At 40.9% G+C, this 25,495-nt stretch overlaps 1 protein-coding gene across 5 annotated transcripts in view; it reads left to right on the top strand.

Moving 5' to 3' along the window:
• Positions 1–25,495, top strand: part of DIP2C (disco interacting protein 2 homolog C) — a 480,496-nt gene that overhangs the window by 432,372 nt on the left and 22,629 nt on the right. For 3 of the 5 annotated variants that reach the window (XM_050942214.1, XM_050942216.1, XM_050942213.1), the window contains 2 exons: positions 451–480; positions 2,194–2,255. In XM_050942214.1, coding sequence (XP_050798171.1) covers positions 451–480; positions 2,194–2,255 — 92 coding nt within the window. The remainder of the gene's footprint in view (positions 1–450; positions 481–2,193; positions 2,256–25,495) is intronic. The other 2 variants (XM_050942217.1, XM_050942215.1) reach the window with 1 other exon arrangement.

Here is a 25,495-nt window from a genome sequence, read left to right as displayed (position 1 = left end):
CTTTATTTGTTAGAGTAATGGCCAACTTGGAGCCCCTGTTTCAATTTATGTGCATTTAAAATAGCGAGTCTATAATATTTACTTACACTTTCACATGAAAGTTAGCGTGCTTAACCTGAATTGTCTACTAACATTGTCTGTAGTGTCCTAAAATCACTTAAGTCTGTTTGTCTAAGGTTAACAGTCTGTTGCTGTCTCTTCTGTTGCTGTACTAAAATATCGACACCTCATTTTTTTACTTTTTTTTTTTTAAGCCTTTAATGGTAAAATAGTTAATTTGTAAGATTCCTGTATTTGACATTGTTTTTCTTTTTATTTTACTCCCCGCTTTTTGCATTTCCTCTCTTTTTTTTCCTCTCCCACCCTTCATTCCCACATGTCGTTATTATTTTTGTCTTGTGTTACTTTCTTTCCTTCTCTCCCTCATCCCTGCTATTCCTGCTGCTATAGCCTCACAGGCTGGGGAAGCTGGCCGAGCAGGTAGGGGATTTTCACGTTCCCTAAATACCCACCTATCAGCTTCCAACAGTGGGACAGACTAGAAATTGAGTCTGGAGATTTGAGGAGTATCAGATTCTTTGTGTGCGATTATGAACAAGTCCAGTACAGTTCTGTCTGGATGCAGACTTCATGAAAAGTTAGCTGGCTATAGTTATTATTTCATTCATACTGAAAATAACTATTGCCATGATGGTTGTCTTTAATTTTCTAACTAACCTGTTTCCATTATTTTACAAATTGGTCACAATCTATTTTTTTTAAAACAAATTATGGGTAACAGTTTTTTTAGGGTTTTTTTCCACATTCATCTATACTCGAACTAAGCTCTCCACTCAGCACTAGTCTGTTACACTGCTGAGTTTATCAGTAGACGGAAAATCACATCTTTAATGGCTAGATTAGATGTATCATGTATTTTGTATTATTACAAGCTAAAGAGGCAAACATGCATGTGCAGCGCTGTTTCTCTTTGACTATCTTGGTGGTGGGTTACTGATCAGTGTCTGTATTGTAAATATTGTTAGTAATGTCTTTTCTCCTTTTGGTGTGGAAATTGTTTACTTGTAGAAAATCATCACAGTTTTCAGTGCTGAACAAATTGTGGAACTACCAGTAAGCACTGCAGTAGAAACTTAAAATAGCAAATTGGTTTTAATTCTTTTAGCTCTAAGTATGTCCATTTCTAAGAATTACATTGTACTGTATATCTTAAAGTGGTTAGAGGACATTGTGGTTTGATGGTCTGTAATATTCCTTGAAAACCTAAGTAACTGATACAGGCGGTGCTGTAACTATTATTTGGTGTTCAAAACATTAAGCTGCTTAGAACAGAATTTCCAAAATTCCGTTGTTCCAAAACAAAGTTGTGCAGTTGTTCTAGCTTTCTACCTGGCTGTGAAGTGGATTATGTAGCAAAGAAAAGATCACTAGAAACAGGAAATTCAGATTATACATGGTGATGAGTTTAAGCACTTGGATAAGGGAAAAATCATTGCAGAGTACAAAACCACTGTAAAAACAGTCTGCTGTTACCAGAGTAACAGAATATTATGACCCCAAATGGGTAGTAAAAATATAAAGTGAAAAGCTGATAAGGAACAGAATAATTGCTTATAGATCTTCAATCCATATCAGTTCATGTCATGTGTGCTGCCTTTTAATATCTTTAGCTTTAAATATATGCTCTGTTGCATGTGTGGAAGATTCTTAACAAATCATGTTTCACATTCCTGACCACGTGCTTTTCCCATTAAACTGTGTCTCCGTAGCAATTTCAGCATTCCTTTATATGACAAAACATTTAACATATTTTTGTATGCATCAATGTGCTGAATAGTCAACCTTTTAGAAGCAAAAAAACTTATGTTGACATTTAATTAGTACAATCATTTGAAGTTCTCACAAGCCACAAGGCAACAGTTATAGGGTAGGTATATTTTGAGGTTATTATATTATGATTGTTATAATAATATAATTATTAAATAATATAAAATATTTTATAATCCAGTTTTAGTTTGGTTTTATTAGCACCTTAAATTAATGTTATTTGATTAGCCTAACTAATAGACAATTTTTTCCATTCTTAAACCGTAAAATTACTTTTACAGTTATTCCAATTAGAATATATTGTATTTCATATAATTATAAATTCATATAAACTAAATTCTAACTAGAATATGTTACATTTCACAGGGAACATCTGGACCAGATCCCACCACTGTGTATGTTGATATGAGGGCACTGAGACATGACAGGTATGAACCCCATTTTTCTTTGTTTCACAATATGCAGATTGGACAAATTTGCAAGTGCATAGCAGGAACAGTTTTACAATAGAGTCGTCAAGCTCTGAAAGTGGTACTAACCCTCAGATTTTTACTGATTTCCACCAGCCACCTAAAATAGAAATGACTGAATTAACAAAATGCTGGTATAATTGCAGGCTTCCGAGATACTGTGGACAGCATGTTGACACACTTAATGCTGTATGCTTCTCTACTTCTTTTGTTTTGTTCAAGGTTACACTGGTAATCCAATTCTTTCTAATAGGGGTGCTGCTTTTTTTGTTTTGTTTCACTCCCATCAGGCTTGATTCACTTTACACCAGGCCATTTTAACCGAGCTGAGGGTTGATAGCTAGTTGGATAACAATTTATTGTATGAACTTTAATGCTTTTACTCAGCTCAATACCTTTGTACCAGTATTACTGCATCCATATGAAGGATTGTCCCATTTTAATTATAAACCTCTACCTTGATATAACTGTCCACGGGAGCCAAAAAATCTTACCGCGTTATAGGTGAAACCGTGTTATATTGAACTTGTTTTGATCCACCGGAGTGCACAGCCGCCCTCCCGCCCCGGAACATTGCTTTACCGCTTTATATCCAAATTTGTGTTATATCGGGTCATTTTATATCGAGGTAGAGATATATCTGTTTCTAAACCAATACAGTTAAAGAAGGACAAAAACTGCATGTAAACCAGGCCTAAATCTTTTGCCCAGTTTCTCTTGACTCTAGCAGTGGTGCCCGCCTTTACCAGGCTAACTCTTACTAGTCTATCTGGTTGGATACCTCTCTATGCTGGAGTCTGTAGCCCAGCTCTGCCACTGACTTGCTATCTAACCCTAGGCAAGTCACTTAACCACTTTGTCTTCATTTCCTTAGCTGTAAAATGAAGATAATAGTTAGCTATTTCACATGGTTGTTCTGAGAAATAGTTAATGTTTGTAAAGCACTTTGAATGTATAAATCACTTATTGCACTGGTACGAACCTCTTTCCTGGAGGAGGTATAAGAGTGCTATGTCTTCCTATCTTGTTCACTGTACTACCTTAGTCAAAACATTAATTTCAGCTGGCAGTTTCAAATCAGGTTAAATTACTGGTTAGGCAATTTATAGTGGCTTCCTTCTACAGTAACTTTTAACTAAGTCTGTTCTGTGTCTGCTAAGCAATTTTTTTACTTTTGTTTCAAAAGATTTTCACTTACTGTTGAGATTTAGCAACTGTACCTCACCCCTAGGAAACATAAAAGCTTTGCCAGCAGAGGTGGATGGAAAATCATTTGAAATATGTTGGGGGGGGAGAACAGGAGGGCTTTTTATTATGGAAACTTTTTTTTTTCACTTTTCCAACTTGAAATCGATTTTTTTTGGAGGAGAGCAGATACTTTTTGTGAATTTTTCTTTTTGTTGAAAATCTAATTTCCCATCAAACGTTGAAATAGAAAATTTTGGGCCAGCTTTATTCACTAGTTCTGCTTCTATTCTTGGGAAAAAGTGTATTTGAGGACAAACCCAAGTAGTCTTTTCTTTCTTCATGGTAATCGAGAGCTCTCTATCTATGGCTGGGTAAGAATACCATCTGTCTTTCACGTATACTCTCTGAGAATACTCTGAGGTTGCAGTCTTCAATAACTGATGAGGCACAAAATGATTATGCAGTAGTACATGTAGCCTGGTTGTTGGGACATTAAATAGTTCTTTGGCAGTGCAGGGTACACAACAGTGCCTGACTATCCCTCTACCCAAACAATTCTTATTAATTCAATGCTGCTCTTCTGAGACACAGCACTACTAATGACAATAGTGATGCCTAATCAGATCCAAGTGAAACTACTGTATTCAGAATTCATCCACAGAGTATACAGCAATTGTAATCTTGCAATTTTTTTCTGAAGCAATTAATTCTGTGCAATATGTGCATAACATGCACGAAAGTAGACCTACTGAGAAGCTAATTTCTTTTTCCTAATCTAAATCAATGGGAGGTGGTGCAGTTCTGTACTTGGGAACAGAAACGGCATTGCCTCACTTCTTAATCTCTTTCATCACTACTTAGAATGTCACTCGTGTGAGAGAAAATAATTTTAGCCTACACTAAGAGGAACGTTGTGGCTATGGCGAGTGGCATTGGTTGGGAAGAGAGGCAAGTAAACACAGGGAGAAAGAATTAGTTTTTCTTCTAGAGGAAGAAGGAAATCTGTAAAGTAGCCCTTAGTATGAAAATGTAGTCTCTTTTTACAAGCTGCAGAAAATTGATGCACACACAGTATCTACAGTCAGGGCCGGCTCCAGGCACCAGCTGACCAAGCACGTGCTCGGGGTGGCACCTTGGGGTGGGGTGACGCTTGGGTTTTGTTTGTTTTTTTTTTGGTTCGTCGGGGCAGCACTGGAGGGGTTGGGTTTTTTTTGTTTCAGCGGTGCTCGGAGCGGGCTTCGGGCAGCGCAGTGCTTGGGCAGTGCGGCGCTTGGGGGCAGGGCTTCGGGCAGCGCTCAGGGGAGCGGAGCTTCAGGTGGCGTGGCACTCAGGGAGGTGGGGGCTTGGCACGGTGCTCAGGGGACGGGCTTGCACGGTGTGACGCTCAGAGGGGGGCAGGAGCTTGATGCGGCGCTCGGGGGTGGGGGCTTCGGGCGCTGCTGGCGGGGGCGGGGGTTTGCATGGCACTCGGAGGGCAGGGCTTTGGGCGGCGTGGTGCTCGGGGGCCGGGGATTTCGGTGGCAGGTGCTGGGGGGAGGTTCGGCGGCACGGCGCTCGCGAGGTGGCACTCTTCTTTTTTGCTTCGGGCGGCAAAAAAGTTAGAGCCAGCCCTGTCTACAGTAAATACTTTATATCTTCTTTAGCCTGTCGTGGAAAAATAGATGCTTTTAACAATTCAGGGTTTGCAGGTGTCCTGGTTATAGAGAACACTAAGGGAAATTGCCAGAGTTGGCCTAGATTTGCTAGCATAATTCTTAATTTGATGGATTAAAACCTCAGTTCAGAAGTATTGGATAGATGAATTTAAAATTCAGGTCATAAATTGGCAGGCATAATCCCTTCATGTTTTACTGTTTTATAACCAGTTGAGTGGAATGGAATATCACTGCTGTTTACCTGTACCTAAAAACAAGACTGATATACATAGCCAGGAGAGTGTAGAGCGACAGTCCAAGACCACCTTTGAAACTTTCTTAGTTCAGATAGTCCAAGAGCATTACAGGGCATTTTTTCCACTTCCTGTTTCAAGTCGTCTCCATTAGAGTTCAGTTCTCGGGGGAAGGAATGCAAATTCAGGGTGAAGTTGTCATCCACCCTATCTGTGGTATCTCCTTGAGACTACCTCACTTCAGTAGATTTAGCAGTGGCCAGTTTCCTAGTTCCCATCAGTAGTGCCACAAAAACAGGCATGTAGCTTGCATAATCACCACTTTCAGTACAGTGGGATCCCCTTAAGACTGTCCTTGATAGAAAGGCTATTCACATAAATACAAGCTGAACAAGTTGGACTCTGCTCTCAGGGCTTCCATCTATAGCATTTTTTTTGGACAACCTGACATTACTCCTTCCAGATTCAAATAAATGTTACTGGGGCATGGTATTTCTTACTCAAGACAGTAACTGAAATGCTGGACTACTTCATATGGAAAGGAGTAGGAACCTATAGAAATTGCCCCAAGGATCAGATTCCATTGCAGGAGCTACAGGAAATCACCTGCGAAAATGGAACTGTACATTAGCAGGTATCATTCATGACCATAACATCAAGAGCAGTACAGTGTCTCTTGTGATGGTGAAACATCAACAACAAAGTGTCTTCACCACCAGGCACCTCAGTGACCACTCCAGAGTCCAAGGAAGATGATGATTAAAGGAATGAAATCTCCTCTTATTTTTCAAAGGGCAACAAAAGTAGCAGCCTTCCATTTCAAAAAGAAAATGCAGAACACCTATGCACTAATCTAGCAGGAAAAGACAGCTGTAACATACCTTAATAGACAAGACAGAACAAAAAGCTCATTCAGAAAAAGAAGCAATGGAAGTAGATACTGTTATGTGCCCAGATGAAGGGAGCATCAATAAAAGCAGTAAAAGTAACATAGACCAATCAGAATGGTCCTCAGTACAGGACAATCTTTCTCTCAGTCACACAGTTTAAGGGAATTCCACAAAGACATCTATTCACAGTAAGCCCCAAAGACACAGATCGCTACTGTTCAAGAAAGAACTCCAGTGATAGACATGCTTTCTCCCAATTGGCTGAATTTTTCCTGTATATCTTCCTGCCCCGTGCCTCTTAGGGAACAACTTTAATGAAAAATGGAATAAACAACAATGATATTATTGTTATGCTGTCTGAGGTGACCCTGTCCATCATACGCCCAATCACGTTGGTAAGTCATGTTCTCAGTAGCATGGCGTGCTTCTCAAGCAGCCAAACACCAGATTCTAAATCTGACAACCTGGAATTTGAGAGGGATGTTTAGAAGAAAACAGACTAGTCTGTGGAGACTCTCATTGCATCAATTGCCCATTCATTCAAAGGGATATTCTTCAGCTTAACCAGCATTTCCTGCTTGTGCAATGGTAAAGATCTCAATCTGACAGTTGCAGGTGTCATTCATGACCCTAACATCAAGAGCAGTACAGCAGCTCCTGTTGTGATGTTGAAACATCAACAACAAAGTGTCTTCACCAGCAGGCACCTCACTGACCACTCCAGACTTTAAAACTATCAGTGCAGATATGTCTTTGCATGGTCCAAGGACCATCCATGGTCCAAGGAAGAGGATGATTAAAGGAATGAAATGACTGCCATACATGCATATAAAAGACTGAAAATGTCTAGCCTAATAAAGCAGACCTCAGTTATCTGCAGGGTGATGTATGCAGCTGCCTTCATCTTCACTAACAGACAAATCATAGATAGGAAACCAATTAGATTGTCAAAACCAGCATTTTGGATGTATTGTGTCAAAATGAGGATAGCAATAGAGTGTTAAAATCATTAATACATCCACCATGTGATCAGTTGTCTGCCAATTCACTATACTTTCCCATTTAAAAACTTTCCCATTAGCAGTGGAGCTGGGCAGCAAAGAGTTTTCCCATTCTGGGGAAAATTTTGAGATATTAATTTTTTTTTCCAGTTGTCAATCTGGACAGAAAGTCAATCTCAAACTTTTGTGAACCAACAAGCTGAAAGAAATTTCAGTTGGTCCAGTCAAAACATTGACATTATAACTTTTTTTTCTTTACTATATTTAGCTTACATTTTTAAACAAGAGTTGTTTTTAAATGTATTTTTTTCATCTTGAAAATGTCAAAGGAAAGTTTTAAAATTTTCATTTTTTCCAAGTATGTTTTCTAGAATGAGAAATTTGTCAAAACCAACCCTTTCCTGCGAAGTTTAAGTGTTGAAATAAAAAAAAGTAATGTTTTGTTGAAAAGTTCCTCATCAGCCATAACTATCAGGCGGAGACTTGGAATAGCTATTAATCTTGGCACACATGAACTTCCCTGTATATTCTAGAAGAATAAAATTCTCCATGCACCCCACGATTTTCTCATGCAGTTAAATTCTGTCTACACATAACAAGGACCTGTTACAGTCCTTGTCCTTTGCAAAGTGCAAGATGAAAAAGCTCCAGTACAACCTTGATCTCAGCACTTATCTGAAAAGGACAGAAAATGTAAGAAAAAAACTGGAGTCCTTATTCAGTTAGTTGTATCCAAAGCATGCAGGTTAAAAAAAAAACTTCAAAACTTTTCGCTGTCCAGATAGATCTGTTGCTGACTTCAGTGGTCATCTGTGGATGCTTAAGAAATGCAAGATTAGACCCCAATTGTGGAAGCTCCTATATTCAGAAGATTTAAGTTCACTTTTTTACAAAGTTCTTTTTATATTTACTTGGATTGAAAAATAAAAATGCCTGTGCTAATAGTTTTAGGTCAACTACGATAATTTTACACAAGTTTGTAATAAACTATTAAGCACATCCATTTCTCATTTATTTGTATTGTACCTAGAACTTGGCCAGACAAATAACTGAATTGTACATACTTGTGCATATTTTATAATACTGTACATAATATGTACAAGAATGGAAGCTTTCTTATAGCTAATGTAACTATAATTACTGCTCTCATATTTTTCTTCAATAAAGTGATTGTTGGATATAAGGTGGGCGTCCTTACTTCCCTTTTCTTACATGCTCGCACATGCACACTTCTCACTGATCCTAACTGTGAATTCCAGTATTCCATTTATTAAATCTTATCCTTCTCCCATTCCCATATTAAATCCCTATTTGAGGGCTGAGTTAAAAAAAATTGTGGATTACAATACATTAAATACATGCTTAAGTTGTCCTGTGTGCTAGTTCTTGTGCTGAGCAGCTCAGCTCACTTTCTCGTCACATGAACAATCTTTGGGCCAATCAACAGTGAGCAGGGAGCTGCATCCAAAGCTTGGGAATTGCTGTATACGATGAAAGAAGGGAGAGAGAGTTTAAGTTTATTGATTTCTTTAACTATCTGGTCATCACTTGTACTATGATCTGTTATGGTGGTCTCTCATTGAAACAGTCAGTTTCCATTATTAGAAACAAATTACTGTTCTTCTGGCTTCATACTGCTGTGAAGTCTTATCCTTAGGGCTCTTCGTGGCAGAAAGATAACTAGAGAGGCAGTCGGTCTGTGTCTCCTCTTATGCTCTTGGTCCAAAGCACAGGGAGGAGATGGGCACCAGCATGGCCAACAGATATTGCTAGCAAAAATCTTGTGGTCTCAGGCACAAAGTGCATGTGCACCTCAAGTGGAATACAGATAAGAACCCCATGTCTCAAATAAGTCCAGTTACTTGAGGTAAGTAGCCTTTCTTTTTAAGAGATGTTCATTTTGCAGAGTAAAGTTGGTAGATTTCTGATTGCCTCTGTGGATCTAAGTATCAGAGGGGTAGCTGTGTTAGTCTGGATCTGTAAAAGCAGCAAAGAGTCCTGTGGCACCTGTGACAGACTCAGGCCAGAGGGATATAAGAGGGTAGTGGATGACAGGTATATCAGCCTCAGAATGAGCAGAGCCCTGTTCCCTGGATAGCCAAATAAACTCCAGGCCAATCAAGACACCTGACACCAATTTAACCAGCTAAGGTCGTAAGGCTAATGCTAATGCTGGCACCTGACCTCAGTTAACTGAGAAAGGGTCAGTTTAGGCTGACAGGCTAATGGAGACAGCTGGAATCAATTATACTGCTTTAGAAGCTCTCCTTGCCAGTTCTCTCGAAGGAGCCTAGGGGAAAGGAGCTGGAGGAGAGGATGCATTACTGAACCCTGAGGTAAGGGTGAAGCTTGGGAAAAGGGAAACATGGGGAAGTGGCCCAGGGAAGCAAAGCAGCGTCAGTGGAGGAGGGAAGCTGCAAACAATTGCTGCCATTAGGGTCCCTGGGCTGGTAACCTCTGCCACCATACTGGGAAAGAGAGGTCATCCTGTGCTTCTGAGGCCACTATATCCGCCAGGAAGTGCAGGACAGCCTCGGAGCTTTGTCACACACCTTATAGACTAATAGATCTGTGGATATACTAGCTCCCACTTGCAGTCTTGTTTATCCAGTATCTGAACAACTCATGCAGTGTGGCATGGTTGGGGGGTTGGAAGGAACAAGCATGATTCAGGAAAACTCCTCTTTGCTCTTTAGAATTCCTCTTTCAGTGTTTTAGCATTTTATATTCCTCTTTTCCAAGCTAGCTCATCAACATTTTTGTTATTGACTGTTCATGTTGGAAAGTAGAGTAGCAATATATTCTACTCTGATGCATAACTCCCTTCTTGGGTAGCACTGAGTTAGTTGGCTTGCAAAGTCAGGAGCCAGGGATATTTTAACTTCTTGGTATTGAGAAGTTGATGCTACAGACGGCTTCCCCTCCTACTTCTAGCTCTACAAATACCAAAACCTGCTACATCAACCCATTCTTCAGCATTATACTGATCTGAGCACTAGCTCAACCGCAGGTATTGACATAAGTCTATATATTGCAGTAACCCCAGGTGTCCTGGCCAAGATTGGGAACTCGTGCTACAGACTGTATAAACACAAAGGGAGACCTGGACCATGGCATTAAAAAGGTTACAGTGGAGGTTGGTTAGGAATGTTCCTATAAAATGTCATTTCATGGAAACAGAAACTGTTTGTGGGAAAGAGTCTGTTATGATAGATCTCCATTAGAATTTTTTTTTGAAAGTTTCAGTATTGTCAGTCCTGTTTCAATATTTTCTAAATGAAGAGTTTTTTTTATCAGTTTGAAATGACTTTTCCTTTTGAAAATTTAGTTGAGAGAGAGAACCGTTTTCCCACCTAGCTCTCGTTACAGTCTGAGAAGACTAGCAACATCCAGAAGTTAGGAGAGGCAGAAAAATGTATAAATAATTATTTTAATATGCATTAGCTAGTATTATAACTGCATCATATGCTGGCTGACTTCCTGTAAGTCTTGTTGCTGAAGGATTTGAAGCCTCGTGTGCTCAGTTCAAGGAGGAAATACCATGCATAAAAACTAGTATTAAAGAAAGCACAAAGATGTTTGTGAGAGGAGCAGCTTCGCAGGCTATCAAAGGTAGCATCACTAGGGGTGGGGAAGCAAAGATGTGATCTGAGACCAGAGCAAGTAAGTAGGAGAAGTCAAAATAGTTAAGGGCCTTGAAGGTTAGGAGTAGAAATCTGAACTTGATATGATGGAAGAGGAGGTGCCTCAAAACACAAGCCTGTTCAGTACCAAAAAATATAGACAAACTGGAGGAGTTTGGAAAGCAATAAACGTGGCTATGAGCTTGGTTGGTGGGATTGATTTTGTGAGGGAAAGATGAGTTAAATCTTGGCCAAGTGATGTTAAAGAGTAAACATGAGCTAACCTATACTTGAAACTGGTGGAAAATGCCAACAATGGAGAGCAACTATTTAAGGTTGTATCCAGGGGTCTAACTAGGAATAATAAGCTAAAACTAAGAAAAGGAATATTTATACTAAATATCATGGGCAAAAAGCCTGAGGATTAGTCCCTGAAGGGAAGTGGAAGAAGCCCCATAATTTGGGACATTTTAAACAAGACTGGACATAGCACTAGATAATTTACTTTAGGAAACGATCCTTTGGCAGGCGAGTTGGACTTAGATGACCTGATAGCTTCTTTCCCTCTCTATTAAAATCACAAAATTGAAAATATTTCTTAGTGTAACTACAGAACAGTGTGTTAAGGCTTTTCCCAGAGCTAGCATAGCAGCAGTAATTAGTACCACTCCCAGCACTCCAGACCCTGAGGCTGGCTCAGAACAACACTTTACTTAATAGCTCCTCTGACAAACTCTCTACTTCTGTGGTTGAAATTGGTGAGGAAACCAGCAAACTACAAAATACATCGTGGGTGATTCTTCTGCTGAGAGACTTAAAGGGAAAGAGAAGCCTAGAAGAAAATATCCAGCTGCAGATGGGATGGGACGGGCAGGAATAAATTTATATTATTGTAACTACCTTCTCATTATGTGCTGATGAAGCAAGACTACAGCACAGTATTTGATGGTTTAATACTGTAATTGCTGTATTCAGACTGCAGTATCTTGATCCTTTCCCCCCATGATACAAGTGCAATTATAAAGAGAAGATCCAAACCTATCAAATGTATCAAACTATTACCAGCACGAGAAAACAATTTTAGGAAGTATCAACACCACAGTCATCTTTTCTGCGGAGTCTTTTTCACCTGACTTGGGATGCAGGCATTTTTCTGAAGTTGAACTAGAAGTGTGAATAGATGATCAGGTTTAGAATTTTTTATTCAAGTTGACTGTAAAGAGGCAACCTGTATCTTTGAGACTATCTGGCACTAGAATGAGATTTTAAAACATTACACTGTACCTGTGTGGCATTATTGCTTTTGGTTTTGGGGAAACATGCTTTTTCTTAACTTTGTCTAGTACCGATTCATAAATCTTTTGAGGTTATAAATCCTTGGGAGAATGGCCACTCTGCTTCTCACTAGGCTCGTGGGGGTACATCTGCACTGCACTAAAATAAAATAAATAAAACCACCTTTCAGTGAGTCTCAAACCTGGCTTTACTGTTTCAGGCTCATGCTACAGCACTACAAATAACAATGTAGACATTTCCACTCAGGATCTGAGATCCATCCCCCTCGCTGGGTTTCAGAGCCGAAGCAGGAACATTTAGCTATTTATAGTGCTAAAGTCTGAGCCCATCTGTAGACCCAGGCTCTGCAACTCGCTGTCATAGGTGGGGTTCTTGTTTATTTCTTTCTTTCTTTGTTGTTTTTTCAGTGTAGACATGTCAGGTTCATTTACCTAATCTCCGATTCTTGCTTTGACTGCAGAGGCATTAGTTTCAAGGATGTGATGAGATCTATGCCCTACCAGGCCTGTTACCTGTGATGGTATGTACCAAGCGTTTGATGGACCTTGCTGGAGGTCTTGCTGCCTGTGTGCACCCAGCCTGAAGAAGGTGTCCTTTTGGTGGAGGAGGAGGAGCAGTGAGTTTAGACTCCCAAAAACTACCTAGAGAGACCACCCTGGAGCAGTTGCTGGTGGAACCAAGGAGAAGTCGTCCTCCAGTGGCTAGAGAGTGGGCAGAAGTCAATTAGGGCTCAGCGGACAAGGTTTTTAAAAAGGGCTGGCTGCTTCCTCCAGTGAGCAATTCTGGGTGAAGCCTAGCCAGGGCCTGATTCTCACTGATCCTTTTGAGTGGGCCAGTGAAAGACTGTTTTGTTTTATGTTGTAAAGTTTAAAGACATCTTGGGATGGACATCAATTGATGGCTTTAAAATTAGCATCTGCTCGAGAGACGTTAATCTGTGAGACTTGACCCAATGACCTTGGAAATTAGCAGTAGAGAGAGAAACAACTTTGTAAACATATCTGCTCAGTGTGCATCAGAGTTGAGCAATTTAAATCACATGATTTATTTTTTAGTCATTAATTTAAATCAGATTGAGGCATTGTAAAACTAATTTGAAAAATTGTGGTGTTGTAACTTTACACTAAAATGTATAATGAACTAAATTATGAATGTTGATTTTTTTTTTGGTTTTGGTTTTGATTGCCATTGCCAGTTGGTCTCTTACCTGAATTTTCTAACACTCTAACATTTTCTGTCTATCGGCTACAAGATGTGATTAAGGCCCTGATGCTGCAAACACTTAAGCATAGCTAGTACTTAAGTAAAATGAAATAGACCCAGTGAAGTCAATGGGACGTCTCATGCTTAAAATTAAATGTGCATTGTGTTTGCATCATCGAGGTAAAAACTGTACCTCGATTAAAAAAAATTCTCTTAGTGGCATAAAATCTTTGTCACTTAAAAATGAAATTGTTTCATTGTTAACAATAAAAAGGAATTTAGACTTTCAATACATGACCAAAGTTATTCTGTACTTTTTTTATACACACTGGCCAAAATTTTCAAAATGAGAAGCCTAAACATCCTCTTTAGTAATTTAAGGCTATAAAATGGGCAGAAATTAAAAACTGTCAATGTATGCATAAAAAATCTGAATGTTTTTAATTTTTATGCACTGATGTGTATTAATGCTATCAGGGATCAGAAAAAGCACATGGTAGTAGAAGGGTTTTCATAGAAATAGAGATTGAGAAAATGCACATTCTGGCTCTTCATCTACTTAGTAAAATCACCTGGGGGAAATACTGGTGTAATAACATTGTGAACACAGGAAGAAAATTGGTGGAACAGCAGAAATTAGGACTAGATGACCTTTTGAGGTCCCTTTCTGCCCTATTATGAATGAAAGGAGAAAGAAAGTAAGAAGAATAAAAGTGAGGTGAAAGGCAGGGAGGACAAAAGAAAAGAGAAGGTGATGGTCAGACATAGGAAAGCTGGAAAAGTAATTTTACAAGAAAAATGTGAAATGTATGTGTGGAGGGGTGTCACAAACAAAGTTAAATGTAGAAGGAGAATAATTTTGAAGGGCATGATAAGACACAATCACTGTCATTCTTCCTGACTTCTCTTAGGATATTAGCTACTGTTAGTTTCATGAGTTCTGTGTTAATTCCTACATAACTACAGTAGATATAATGGATAAACTGTTCTCTGGTGCATTTACTAACATGGATGGTTATTTACTCTGTATCTTCATTTTTTAGCTCCTGGTTACTATGAAATGGTATTTTAGCACTTGTTCATGATCAGTATTGACTATTAAAATATTGACATTGATTTGTATGTTTCAGTATTGACATCCATTTCCAGTATTCTTTTATTCTGATATAAGGCAATGCTGTGTGGGGAGAGGAGGGTACATTCATTGGTTCACTTTCCTAGTCACCTTTCTAGACTAGGAAAGGTATAGCTGTTTTAGGCCTTGTCTACACTGGCAAGTTACTATGCAGTAAAGCAGCTTTCTGCGGTGTAACTCCCAAGGTGTACACACTGCCAAGCCACTTAGTTCACAAAAACTCCTCCGTTGCAGCGTTGCAAAAAAACCACCTCGATGAGAGTCATAAGCCTTAAAGCACAGAGGTTCCAGAGCTGTATTAGCAGTGTAAACACATTAGAGTGCAGAAAGCAATCAGTTGGCCTCCAGAGGTGTCCCATAATCCTTCAAGTGGTCGCTCTGCTCATTGTTTTGAAATTGTCTGCCCTGGAGACATGTGCGCCTCCCCTTTCGAAGCTCTGTTTCTGACAGCCGTTGTGTGCTGTGCTGATCTCCTCCGGGTCACAATGGCTGATTTGGGGGTTTCCCCCTCCCTGCCTGAGGAGTGGTTGCTTCCTGCCGCTGTCTGAACTTACAAGACAGCTTTCTGACACACTCTATCCCCTAAAACACAGTCTGTCCCCCCGCCTTCCATACACATACATACTCCTTGTCACACACTCTGTCCCCACACCCAACACACACACATACACACACTTCAGTTGACAAGCAGCTTGCAATGTAATAGGATGCCCATGGAACAATGGGATAGGGAAACCTTTATCATATGACACTGTTCCTACCCCATGAGGCATTGCAAACCCTTCCCAAAGCACCCTGTGGCCGCTTGCACAGTGGGATACCTACCACAATGCACAGCTCTCTTTACTGTTGCAAGATCTACCAATATGGATGCTCTCCACCATCACAAGGAGCACAGTGTGGGCACACAACAGCGGTTTAATTCCAGCGCTTTAATAAAAGTGATATCACTTGTTGCACAGAAACTTGCCAGTGTAGACATACCCAGTTTCAACGAGGCTTGGAATTTATCAACACTTCATTAAGGTGTGTTGATAACATGGAGGAAGCAGAAGCTGGTAGCATCTCTCAATGATTAGACAAACCTGACAGGTATTCCTCCTGCCTTCAGAAATATTTTGCTATAATTAACAAATATCGAAATATAATTTGTCTCAAACCATATTTTAAGTTCAAGTATAGTACTTCCTGACCACTTTACACAAGATTCTCTTGCTGATATAGATAGTGTTTTAAAAACTGCCTCTCTAGTCAAATACAGTGTGGTAAATATTTATTTTTGAACAATAAGATTGTGTGAAGCCATTCTCCCTGAGGCTAACTAGAATTCCAGCTTAGACTTGTATCCACCAAAAGATGCTGGCTATACCAGACTTCCTTATGATACATGTATGAGGAAAAATACTTAGTTTTAATTTAGAAAAAAACATGTTCAGTTCATGCTTGCCTTACTGTCAGGCAGAAAATGAAAGAAGTTGAGAGCGGAAGCAAAGTAAGATCTAAATTTAATAATTGAGATATATTGAACAGCACTTTAGGGAAGGTCAGCGTAAGTGTTACACAAATCTCAGGATAGATGGATCAGTGATAAAATATCCAGTGACACTAAATATAACCATTGTAAATTTAATAGTCTAATGAGATAGCTTGGTCTAACACAGAAATTGCAGCCCTCAAGAACTACTGCACTCCTAGTCACTTTCAGGAAATGTTTCCTACCAGCGCCTTTGTATTTAGGTATAGGAACTGTTCTGCCAAAGCCTGAAAGTAAGCTGTCAGTATTTGATATTTAGAATAGTGCAGAGAAGGGAAGCTGAAATTTGGATGAAAGAACTGAAAGTGATGCAAATAAAAACATATCCAAGCAGTTTGTAGGAGGAGGGTTTTTACTGTCCCTAGTGGTTACATTTTGTAAATTCCAAGGTCTGCCTGTTTAGAGAACGGAAATTCACTCTAAAAATTCCAGAGTAACTATATTACAGCTGTAATTCTTTTGAGGTTTTCGTGTGTTGTGCTAAGCCATCAGAACAAAGTTGGACTGTTAGTTTATTTAACCTGAGATGCAATGGTAGCTTAGACTCAAAATGGGGCTTTTTAAACTGTTTTAATAGAATGTATGATCCCAAGGTCATAGCCTTTCAGACTGATAACACTTACTTTTTCTTCTTCTAATCTTATTTCCCTTGCCAGGCCCAGCCAGCAAACCAAGCAGCGTGATGCCTTTCATTGCTGTCTTTCCTTAGCACTTAAATAAGTGCCACTAGAGCCGCTTTCTCCACTGCTCTTGTGCAGCTTGTTTGGATTATAATTAAGGTTAAGATTTTGTCACAGTTATTTTTAGTAAAAGTCAGGGACAGGTCACGGGCAATAAACCAAAATTCACAGAAGCCTGTGATCTGTCTGACTTCTAAAAATAACCGTGACAAAATGGGTTGAAGGAGGGAATGAGAGCCCGGGCCCCACTGCAGAAAGGGAGGGTCCAGTACCTGCCACCTGCGGGGGCTGGGAGCTGCAGGGTCCCTTTACCGCTTATGGTGGCTCGGCACTCCAGCTGTCAGCACTGGCCTGCCACCCTGGGCTGGGAAATGTCATGGAGGTCTCTGAAAGTCGAGAAATCTGTGACCTCCGTGACATAATCTTAGCCTTAATTATAATTGAAGCGGTTTTCACCACCACTTTAGGATCACTCCTCCTGCCGCTGGAGTAGTATTTTGGGCAATATCCATGATTATCTGTGATTTGATAACCTCAGAAAACCATACCAGGATTTTAATCTGTCAACAGAGACATTTTAAATAGGGGAGGTTATTATTTCCAGTGCTATAAGTATTGCATATAACACAGATGTTTGCAATCTATGGGGCATGCCTCTGGGGAGACATGGGTGCAGGAAAGTCACCAATTGCCTCTCTTTTGCCTAGGAGTGTAGTACTGTCGGAGCAGATTCAGAGCTCTGCTCAGCCTGGGGGTAGGGCAGAAGGAGCTAGAGCTCTGCCCAGGGGCTCCTCTGCTCCATCCAGTGCTCTGCTCCCCAGCTCAGCTCCTGCTTCTCCATATTTCTCCCCTCAGCATCCCAGCACCTCTCATTCCCCTCATCCTTACCCATGCCCTGTTCTCCAGCTCAGGTGGGGCTCCTCCATCTCCCCCTTTGCTTTTCTCTTTGGCTGAAGCACCATCTATAGTATTCTAGGAGCTCCCTTCTGCCCCATGTGTCTCCTCATCACAGCTCTGCCCTGCATTGGTATTGGGGCTCACATCCATTTCCAAGGCCCCTGACTCCACCTCGGTGCTGCCTTGCGGTATCTCAGAGTCTTTCCTCCATTTGCCACTGAGCTGTCACTCATCCCTGGGCAACGGGGAGGGGCAAACTGGGCTTACCAGAAGGGTTCTCTTTCCAGTCTGCCACAGCTGTTCACTTCGTCTTTGGTGCCCTCATCATGGCAGCAGCCACTGTGTGAAATGGGCCATTAGTTCTGTGGAGGCTCTTAGTGTGGTCGTCTTCCCCATTCCCCGACTGCTCGCATGGGAGAGGAGCTTTGCAGGCACATAGTCTCTCTCGCTGGTTGGGTTAGGTCGCAGGAAGAGCCAACACCCTGTTGGTTCCTGCCTGGGGTGATGCACTGCCTCCCATGTGGTGCTGGTACAGCTGGAGAGTAACCAGTTGGTCCCAGCCAGTGATGGTCCCACCTTGGGTCTGACTCCCTAAACCCTGGGGACTGCTACAGCAGTGGTCAGTCCCAGCTCAGCATCCTCATTGACATCCTGCCACATCAGACCTACAGGGAGCTCGCAGTACTGGCAGACCTCTGAATGCAATGCTCTGCCCACAGTTCCTATGACCAAGCCACCTGCACTAAAGGAGGCCCCACTTCCTGCCTCTGAGCCTAGTGTGCGTGAGACTTGCTATCTTCATCCCTGGGCCCCGGGGTATTTGAGAAGGGGCGAGGGGGAAGAGAGGTGTCACGCAATCAGTGAACGTTATGATGTCCTAGAATGTTTGTGCAGTTTTATTTTAGCTGCTGTGAGGTATAATCTTTTTGAATAGAACTGTGAGATAACACCAAAGGTGCTTTAGGAAATAACATTAGTACTTTTGACACCCCTTTTTATTATAATTATATTGATCTAAGCTGCTGTACTTTATTACTCATATTCTTGGAAAGTATAGAATTTTCAGTTCTTTGTGTTGTAGTAAACTGTGGGGAAATGCAATTGTTTTTAGGGTTTTTTTTTCCTGAACATAGAAAGATTCAAGACAAAGTTTGAGAATCCTAATATAAAATATTATTTGTTTTATAAGTTTAAATATAGTGTTATATGTTTATGACTTACCCATTTGTTCTCTTTTGGCGAAGCGTTGTAGTGCTCTGCCTGTCTACAAGTAAATTCCTTTGTAACGTTTGAGCTTGGTCTTGTTTTAAAGAGACCATTAAACCTTTTGTTGTTTTCTAATACTAATTTGCTTTTTATAGAAGAGAAAATATAAAAATTAGTAGTCATGTAGCCCTTATTCTGCCACCAGGTAAATGTCCCTTGTCTTCCTGGTATTGTGAAAATGTGCCTATTTAATGCAAGTGAGTCTTTTTTTAAAAATGGCTGCTGCATATTCCTTAGGTACCTAAGGCACTTCAGCAACTTTGCAATTTTTACCCATAGTTACTAAGTCCAATGGACTTCCGGTAGGATTTATATGCTCCTGAAAATTCTGACCTATATTTTAATAGGTGTAGCAGATCAAGGGTCACATTTCTTTTAACTCAGTGGTGACACTGTTTCATCAGCATTTCCCAATGACTTGCATTGGGAACATGGCAGTCCTAGTTTCAGTGCAAGAATGTTACCATCTCATAGTTTGTTATAGACCCTCTCCCCTACCATATTGAAATTTGTCAACTTAATCTGATATACCTAAACCACTGTGGGATACCTGCCTGAGTTCCTCATAAACTGTATTGGTCATGGGTTAGATTGCCTCTGGGTGCACTTTGTAAAAATGAGTGTAAAATGTTAATATATAAAATGTACAGGGTGTTAGGAACCAGGCTCTTTTCCTGTTTTTATTATTTGTCTTACTGTAGTGATTAAAGGCCCCAACTAAAATTGGGCCTCCAATCTGTTAAACTCCCTACAAATGCATAATGAGAGGCAGTTCCTGGCCCCCAAGGAGTTTACAGTCTAAATAGATGAGTCAAGGAATGTGAGGAGAAACAGAGGCACAAAGAGATCAAGCCATTTGCCCCAGGTCACCGCAGGTGAGTGACTGGGCTGGAAAAAGAACATAGGTCGTCTTACATCAGAGCAATGCCCTATGTGCTTGCCTGCACTGTGTTTTCCTAGTATGCAGAGGTAAGGAGCCAGGTAGCTTCAAAGATTGCAACTGCAGCAATGTTATGGGGGGAGTGTTTCTTGGTTAACAGTGTCTTACAACTTTGATAGGATAACGAATCTTTGGATAAGGGAGAAGCAGTGGATGTGGTATACCTAGACTTTAGTAAGGCATTTGATATGGTCTCGCATGATATTCTTACAATAAACTAGGCAAATACAACTTAGATGGGGCTGCTATAAAGTGGGTGCATAACTGGCTGGATAGCTGTACTCAGAGAGTAGTTATTAATGGTTCCCAATCCTGCTGGAAAGGTATAACAAGTGGGGTTCCGCAGGGGTCTGTTTTGGGACCGGCTCTGTTCAATATCTTCATCAACGACTTAGATGTTGGAATAGAAAGCACGCTTATTAAGTTTGCAGATGATACCAGACTGGGAAGGATTGCAACTGCTTTGGAGGATAGGGTCATAATTCAAAATGATCTGGACAAATTGAAGAAATGGTCTGAGGTAAATAGGATGAAGTTTAATAAAGACAAATTCAAAGTGCTCCACTTAGGAAGGAACAATCAGTTTCACACATACAGAATGGAAAGAGACTGTCTAGGAAGGAGTACAGCAGAAAGAGATCTAGGAGTTCTAGTGGACCACAAGCTAAATATAAGTCAACAATGTGATGCTGTTGCAAAAAAAGCAAACGTGATTCTGGGATGCATTAACAAGTGTGTTGTGAGCAAGACACGAGAAGTCATTCTTCGGCTCTACTCTGCACTGGTTAGGCCTCAACCGGAGTATTGTGTCCAATTCTGGGCACTGCATTTCAAGAAAAGTGTGGAGAAATTGAAGAGGGTCCAGAGAAGAGCAACAAGAATGATTAAAGACCTAGAGAACATGACCTATGAAGGAAACTGAAAGAATTGAGTTTGTTTAGTTTGGAAAAGAGAAGACAGAGAGGGGACATGATAGCAGTTTTCAGGTATCTAAAGGGTGTCATAAGGAGGAGGGAGAAAACTTGTTCATCTTGGCCTCTAAGGATAAAACAAGAAGCAATGGGCTTAAACTGCAGCAAGGGAGGTTTAGGTTGGACATTAGGAAAAACTTCCTGTCAGGCTGGTTAAACACTGGAATAAATTGCCTAGGGAGGTTGTGGAATCTCCATCTCTGGAGATATTTAAGAGTAGGTTAGATAAATGTCTATCAGGGATGGTCTAGACAGTATTTGGTCCTGCCATAAGGGCAGGGGGCTGGACTTGATGACCTCTCAAGGTCCCTTCCAGTCCTAGGATCTATGAATCTATGACAGGTCAAAACCAACACCTTAGACTCTAACCGGGAGTTCTGTGGTGGTCAGTCAAACAATGGAAAGAGTTTCCAGATTAAACGCACTACGTAGTATGCAGCCAGAATGTAGCTATCTAACTTCAGCTTCCACGTGATGTCAAGGTATTGCCTCACGGAGGGAACACTACAGTAGTTTAGTCTGAAAGTCACAGTGGCTTGGGTAAGTGTAAAAGGTCCTCACTCTTCCTGCCAGGTAGAGTACTTTACAGGGAAGTCTTTCTAATTTATCGTAGACATATAGGGCCAGAAGGGACCTCAAGAGGTCACCCCTAGTCCATGCACCTGATCACCAAACTAAGGCAGGATTAAGTATACCTAGAAAATCACTCTTGGTCACAGTTGCTATCTAAGCAGCTGCTATCCAGGAGCAACCAAGGATCTAACAAGACCCATGCTTTCTGCTGTGTTGCAGAATCTGAAAACATAGCTCTAAGTGGTATGAACTGTGCCATTCATCTCCAAGGGGACTAATTAAGTTACACAACAATAACAAAGTATTAACTAGATCACGGCTCTTAAAAGGAGAGTAGAGGCTATAGTTATGATCTGCACAACCTACTGAGAATGACGGCTTGTTTTGGCACTGCCAGTGAATGAGCTTTGGAGAGCACTGCTACTTTCTCCACCCCAACCAAGAAGCCAAGCCTAAGGAACTTAGCAGAGCCCAGTGGGGCCTGTGAGGCCCCCACAATGGGTCAGGCTCTAACAACCTGTTGGGGCATATGAGCCTCACTGGGCAGTGAGGTGAGCCCATCACAGAGTCCAGCAGAGACCATGGGTGTATTCAAACCCCACTGAGGAGGAGCTCAAGCCCGAAGAGCCCAAAGGGCATGTGTGATCACAGTGAGAACATCTGCACACCAGTACTTTTGGGGGTGGAGCTTATTGTGGGGGCATAGTTTAAAACAGTGTTACCATGGATTTTTTTCCAACTTAATCCGTGATAGCGGTGAACACTTTGGCACAGTGAAAGGCTTTTTTTGTCTTATATCAGGCATAATATACTTTCTGGATTTAAGATTTTAGAAGTCTTTCTAACTTGTAATCATAGATCTATAGGACTGGAAGGGACCTCAAGAGGTCATCTAGTCCATACATCCAACCCTCGTGCTGAGGTAGGATTAAATATACATAGACCATTCATGACTGGTGTTTGTGCAACCTGTTCTTTAAAAATTCCAAAGACAGAGATTTTACAACATTTGTAGATAGCTTGCTCCAGTGTTTAATTATCCTTGTAATTAGTTTTTTTCCTAATATCCAACCTAAGTTTCTCTTGCTGCCAATTACTTCTTGTTTTACCGTTGGTCTGTCTCTTCTTTATAACAATCTTTTACAATTTGAAGACTGTCATCTGGTCCCCCCCCTTAACATTCTCTAGACTAAACATGCCCAATTCATTCAATCTGTCCTCAAAGGTCATGTTTTCTATCAGTTTTGTTATTCTCCTCTGGACTCTTTTCCAGTTTGTTCACATCTTTCTTGAAGTGAGGAACACAGAACTGGATACAGTTCTCCGGGTGATGCCTCAACCGTGCTGAGTATGCAGAACAAGTGCCTCCTGGGTTTTAAATAAGAACATAATAATGGCCATACTGAGTCAGACCAAAGGTCCATCTAGTCCAGTATACTGTCTTCTGACAGTGGCCAATGCCAGGTGGCCCAGAGGGAAGGAACAGAACAGGTAATCATCAAGTGATCCATTCCCTGTTGACCATTCCCAGCTTCTGACAAACAGAGGCTAGGAACACCATCCCTAACCATCCTGGCAAATTGCCGTTGATGGACCTATCTTCCATGAATTTATCTAGTTCTTTTTAGAACCCTTTTATAGTCTTGGCCTTCACAACATCCTCTGGCAAAGAGTTCCATAGGTGGACTGTGCATTGTGTGAAAAAATGCTTCCTTTTGTTTGTTTTAAACCTGCTGCCTGTTAATTTCATTTGGTGGCCCCTAGTTCTTTTGTTATGAGAAGGAGCAAATAACAGATCCTTATTTACTTTCTCCACGCCAGTCATGATTTTATAGACTTCTATCATATCCCTCCCTTAGTCATCCATTTTCCAAGCTGAAAAGTCCCGGTCTTATTAATCTCTCCTCATATGGAAGCTGTTTCATATCCCTAATAATTTTTGTTGCCCTCTTCTGTACCTTTTCCAATTCCAGTATATCTTTTGTAAAATGAGGTGACCACATCTGCATGCAGTATTCAAGATATGGGTGTACCATGGATTTATATAAAGGCAATATGATATTTTCTGTCTTATTATCTATCCCAGGGGTAGGCAACCTATGGCACGGGTGCCGAAGGCGGCACGCAAGCTGATTTTCAGTGGCACTCACAGTGCCCAGGTCTTGTCCCCTGGTCCGGAGGGCTCTGCATTTTAATTTAATTTTACATGAAGCTTCTTAAACATTTGAAAATCCTTATTTACTTTACATACAATAGTTTAGTTATATATCATAGACTTATCGAAAGAGACCTTCTAAAAACGTTAAAAGGTATTACTGGCACGCGAAACCTTAAATTAGAGTGAATAAATGAAGACTCGGCACACCACTTCTGAAAGGTTGCCGAACCCTGTTATAGAGCATCTTGGAAAAAAGCTGTTGCTTATACAATACTCAGATCACCAGTCAAATTAATCCTTACTACTGAGCAAAAAGATCTGTCTGGAAATTTACCATTTTTATTTCCCTCGCTTTCTGTGTCTCATATACATCAACTTTCATAGAATAGACTCAGTTCTCTAGTACCAGGGTTCTCAATCCTTTTCTTTCCGAGGTCCCCCCAACATACTATAAAAACTACCCAGCACACCAGTGCCACAACAACTGTTCTTCTGCATATAAAAGCCAGGGACAGCGTTAGAGAGTAGCAAGCAAGGCAATTGCACAGGGCCCCGCACCACAGGGGGCCCCACAAAGCACAGCAAGTCTAACATTGGCCATGCTTAGCAGACCCCCCTCAAACCTGTTTGCAGCCCCTCAGGGGGCCCTGGACTCCTGGTTGAGAACCACTGCTATACTACACATCACTTAGGAATTACTGTATGTGTCAGTCCAAATTTGTCTTCTGCATTTCCTTAAATATTGTGAACTTGTCTATTTGAAAATTTAAAACTTAAAAGCATTGAAAACGCGAGTGCATGGTTAGTTACCAACATGATTAAGCACTGCTTAAAACAAATGACTGGAATTCAAGTGTTCTGCACAATTTTATTTTAGCTACAGCTGTCTCACGTACGTTCTGCCTGGTTAGAGCTGAGCAAGCTATTTTTGTAGCGAGCCTCTTTTTTGGTGGCATTTTTTCCACAGGCAGACTTGAGTTTCTGAACCTTATCCTCTTCCCCAGTTCAAGGCAACTGGGCAGCGCCTCAGTTCCTGCAATTACTAGAAACAGTTCAGAATTGTCTACAAGGCTCAATGTCTGGCCATGCCCATTTCACCTTCAAACCAGATTCTTTGCCCCCAATACCAGAAACAAAAGCTGTGTTTCAGCATTCCTGCCTGTCCATTGCAGTCCTAGCTGTTATGGCTGGTTTGGGGGTCAGCAGTGAGAGAAATGCTTCCCACACTTGCCTCTTTCTGTAGGGGCTGAAATTTCCAAGGCTTTGTTCTCTAAATGAGACCATTCACTGAGCTCTGTAATTGTTCCTCCTTCCTCTCATGGCAGAGCAGGCTAAATGGAACAAGCTGAAGTGCAAGTGGTACTCCACCTGTAAGTTGACCAAGTGATGAATCACAGAAGGGGAGATCTGCCATAATTGCTCCTAGCCCATAGTACCTTGCTGTCTCCTGGATAGGAGTTTAGAGTTTGAATAGTTTGTTTAGGGCCTTCACTTACTCACAGCATTGCACGTGCATCACCAAGACTCCTTCAGCAAGTTGTGTACTGCAGGTCAGTCTTCTTAGGACTCCTTAAAACAGACTTTGAGTCCAGTAATTTTCCCAGAGGCTAATACACCTCTAAAGAGAGAATTCCAGGGTGCCATACTAGTTTCTCTAGTGTATAAGTGAATCACTTGGAAAGGAAGGTAGCATTTCCAAGGAGAGTGGGAACCCAAATGTCTCAACTAGGAAAGAGGTCAGTCCCAGGCAGCAAATAAACTTTCCATTTCACAAATTCGTTGGTTGTTTAAAATGTTTGCCAAACACACTCTCCACTGAAATCAACAAACAAAGGTTGCAAATACAGACGCATATCAGTCTGTTGTTTAGTTGTGAGCTACTCACTATGACCATGTCTTTCACTACTAGCTGTTCTTGGAGCATGATTGGTCACCTAAGCCACAAGTTGCTGTGC

This window comes from Gopherus flavomarginatus, chromosome 2 (assembly GCF_025201925.1).
Source record: "Gopherus flavomarginatus isolate rGopFla2 chromosome 2, rGopFla2.mat.asm, whole genome shotgun sequence".
Lineage (NCBI taxonomy): Eukaryota > Metazoa > Chordata > Testudines > Testudinidae > Gopherus > Gopherus flavomarginatus.
Note: the sequence above shows the minus strand (reverse complement) of the source record. Positions and strands in the feature narration are given on the sequence as shown.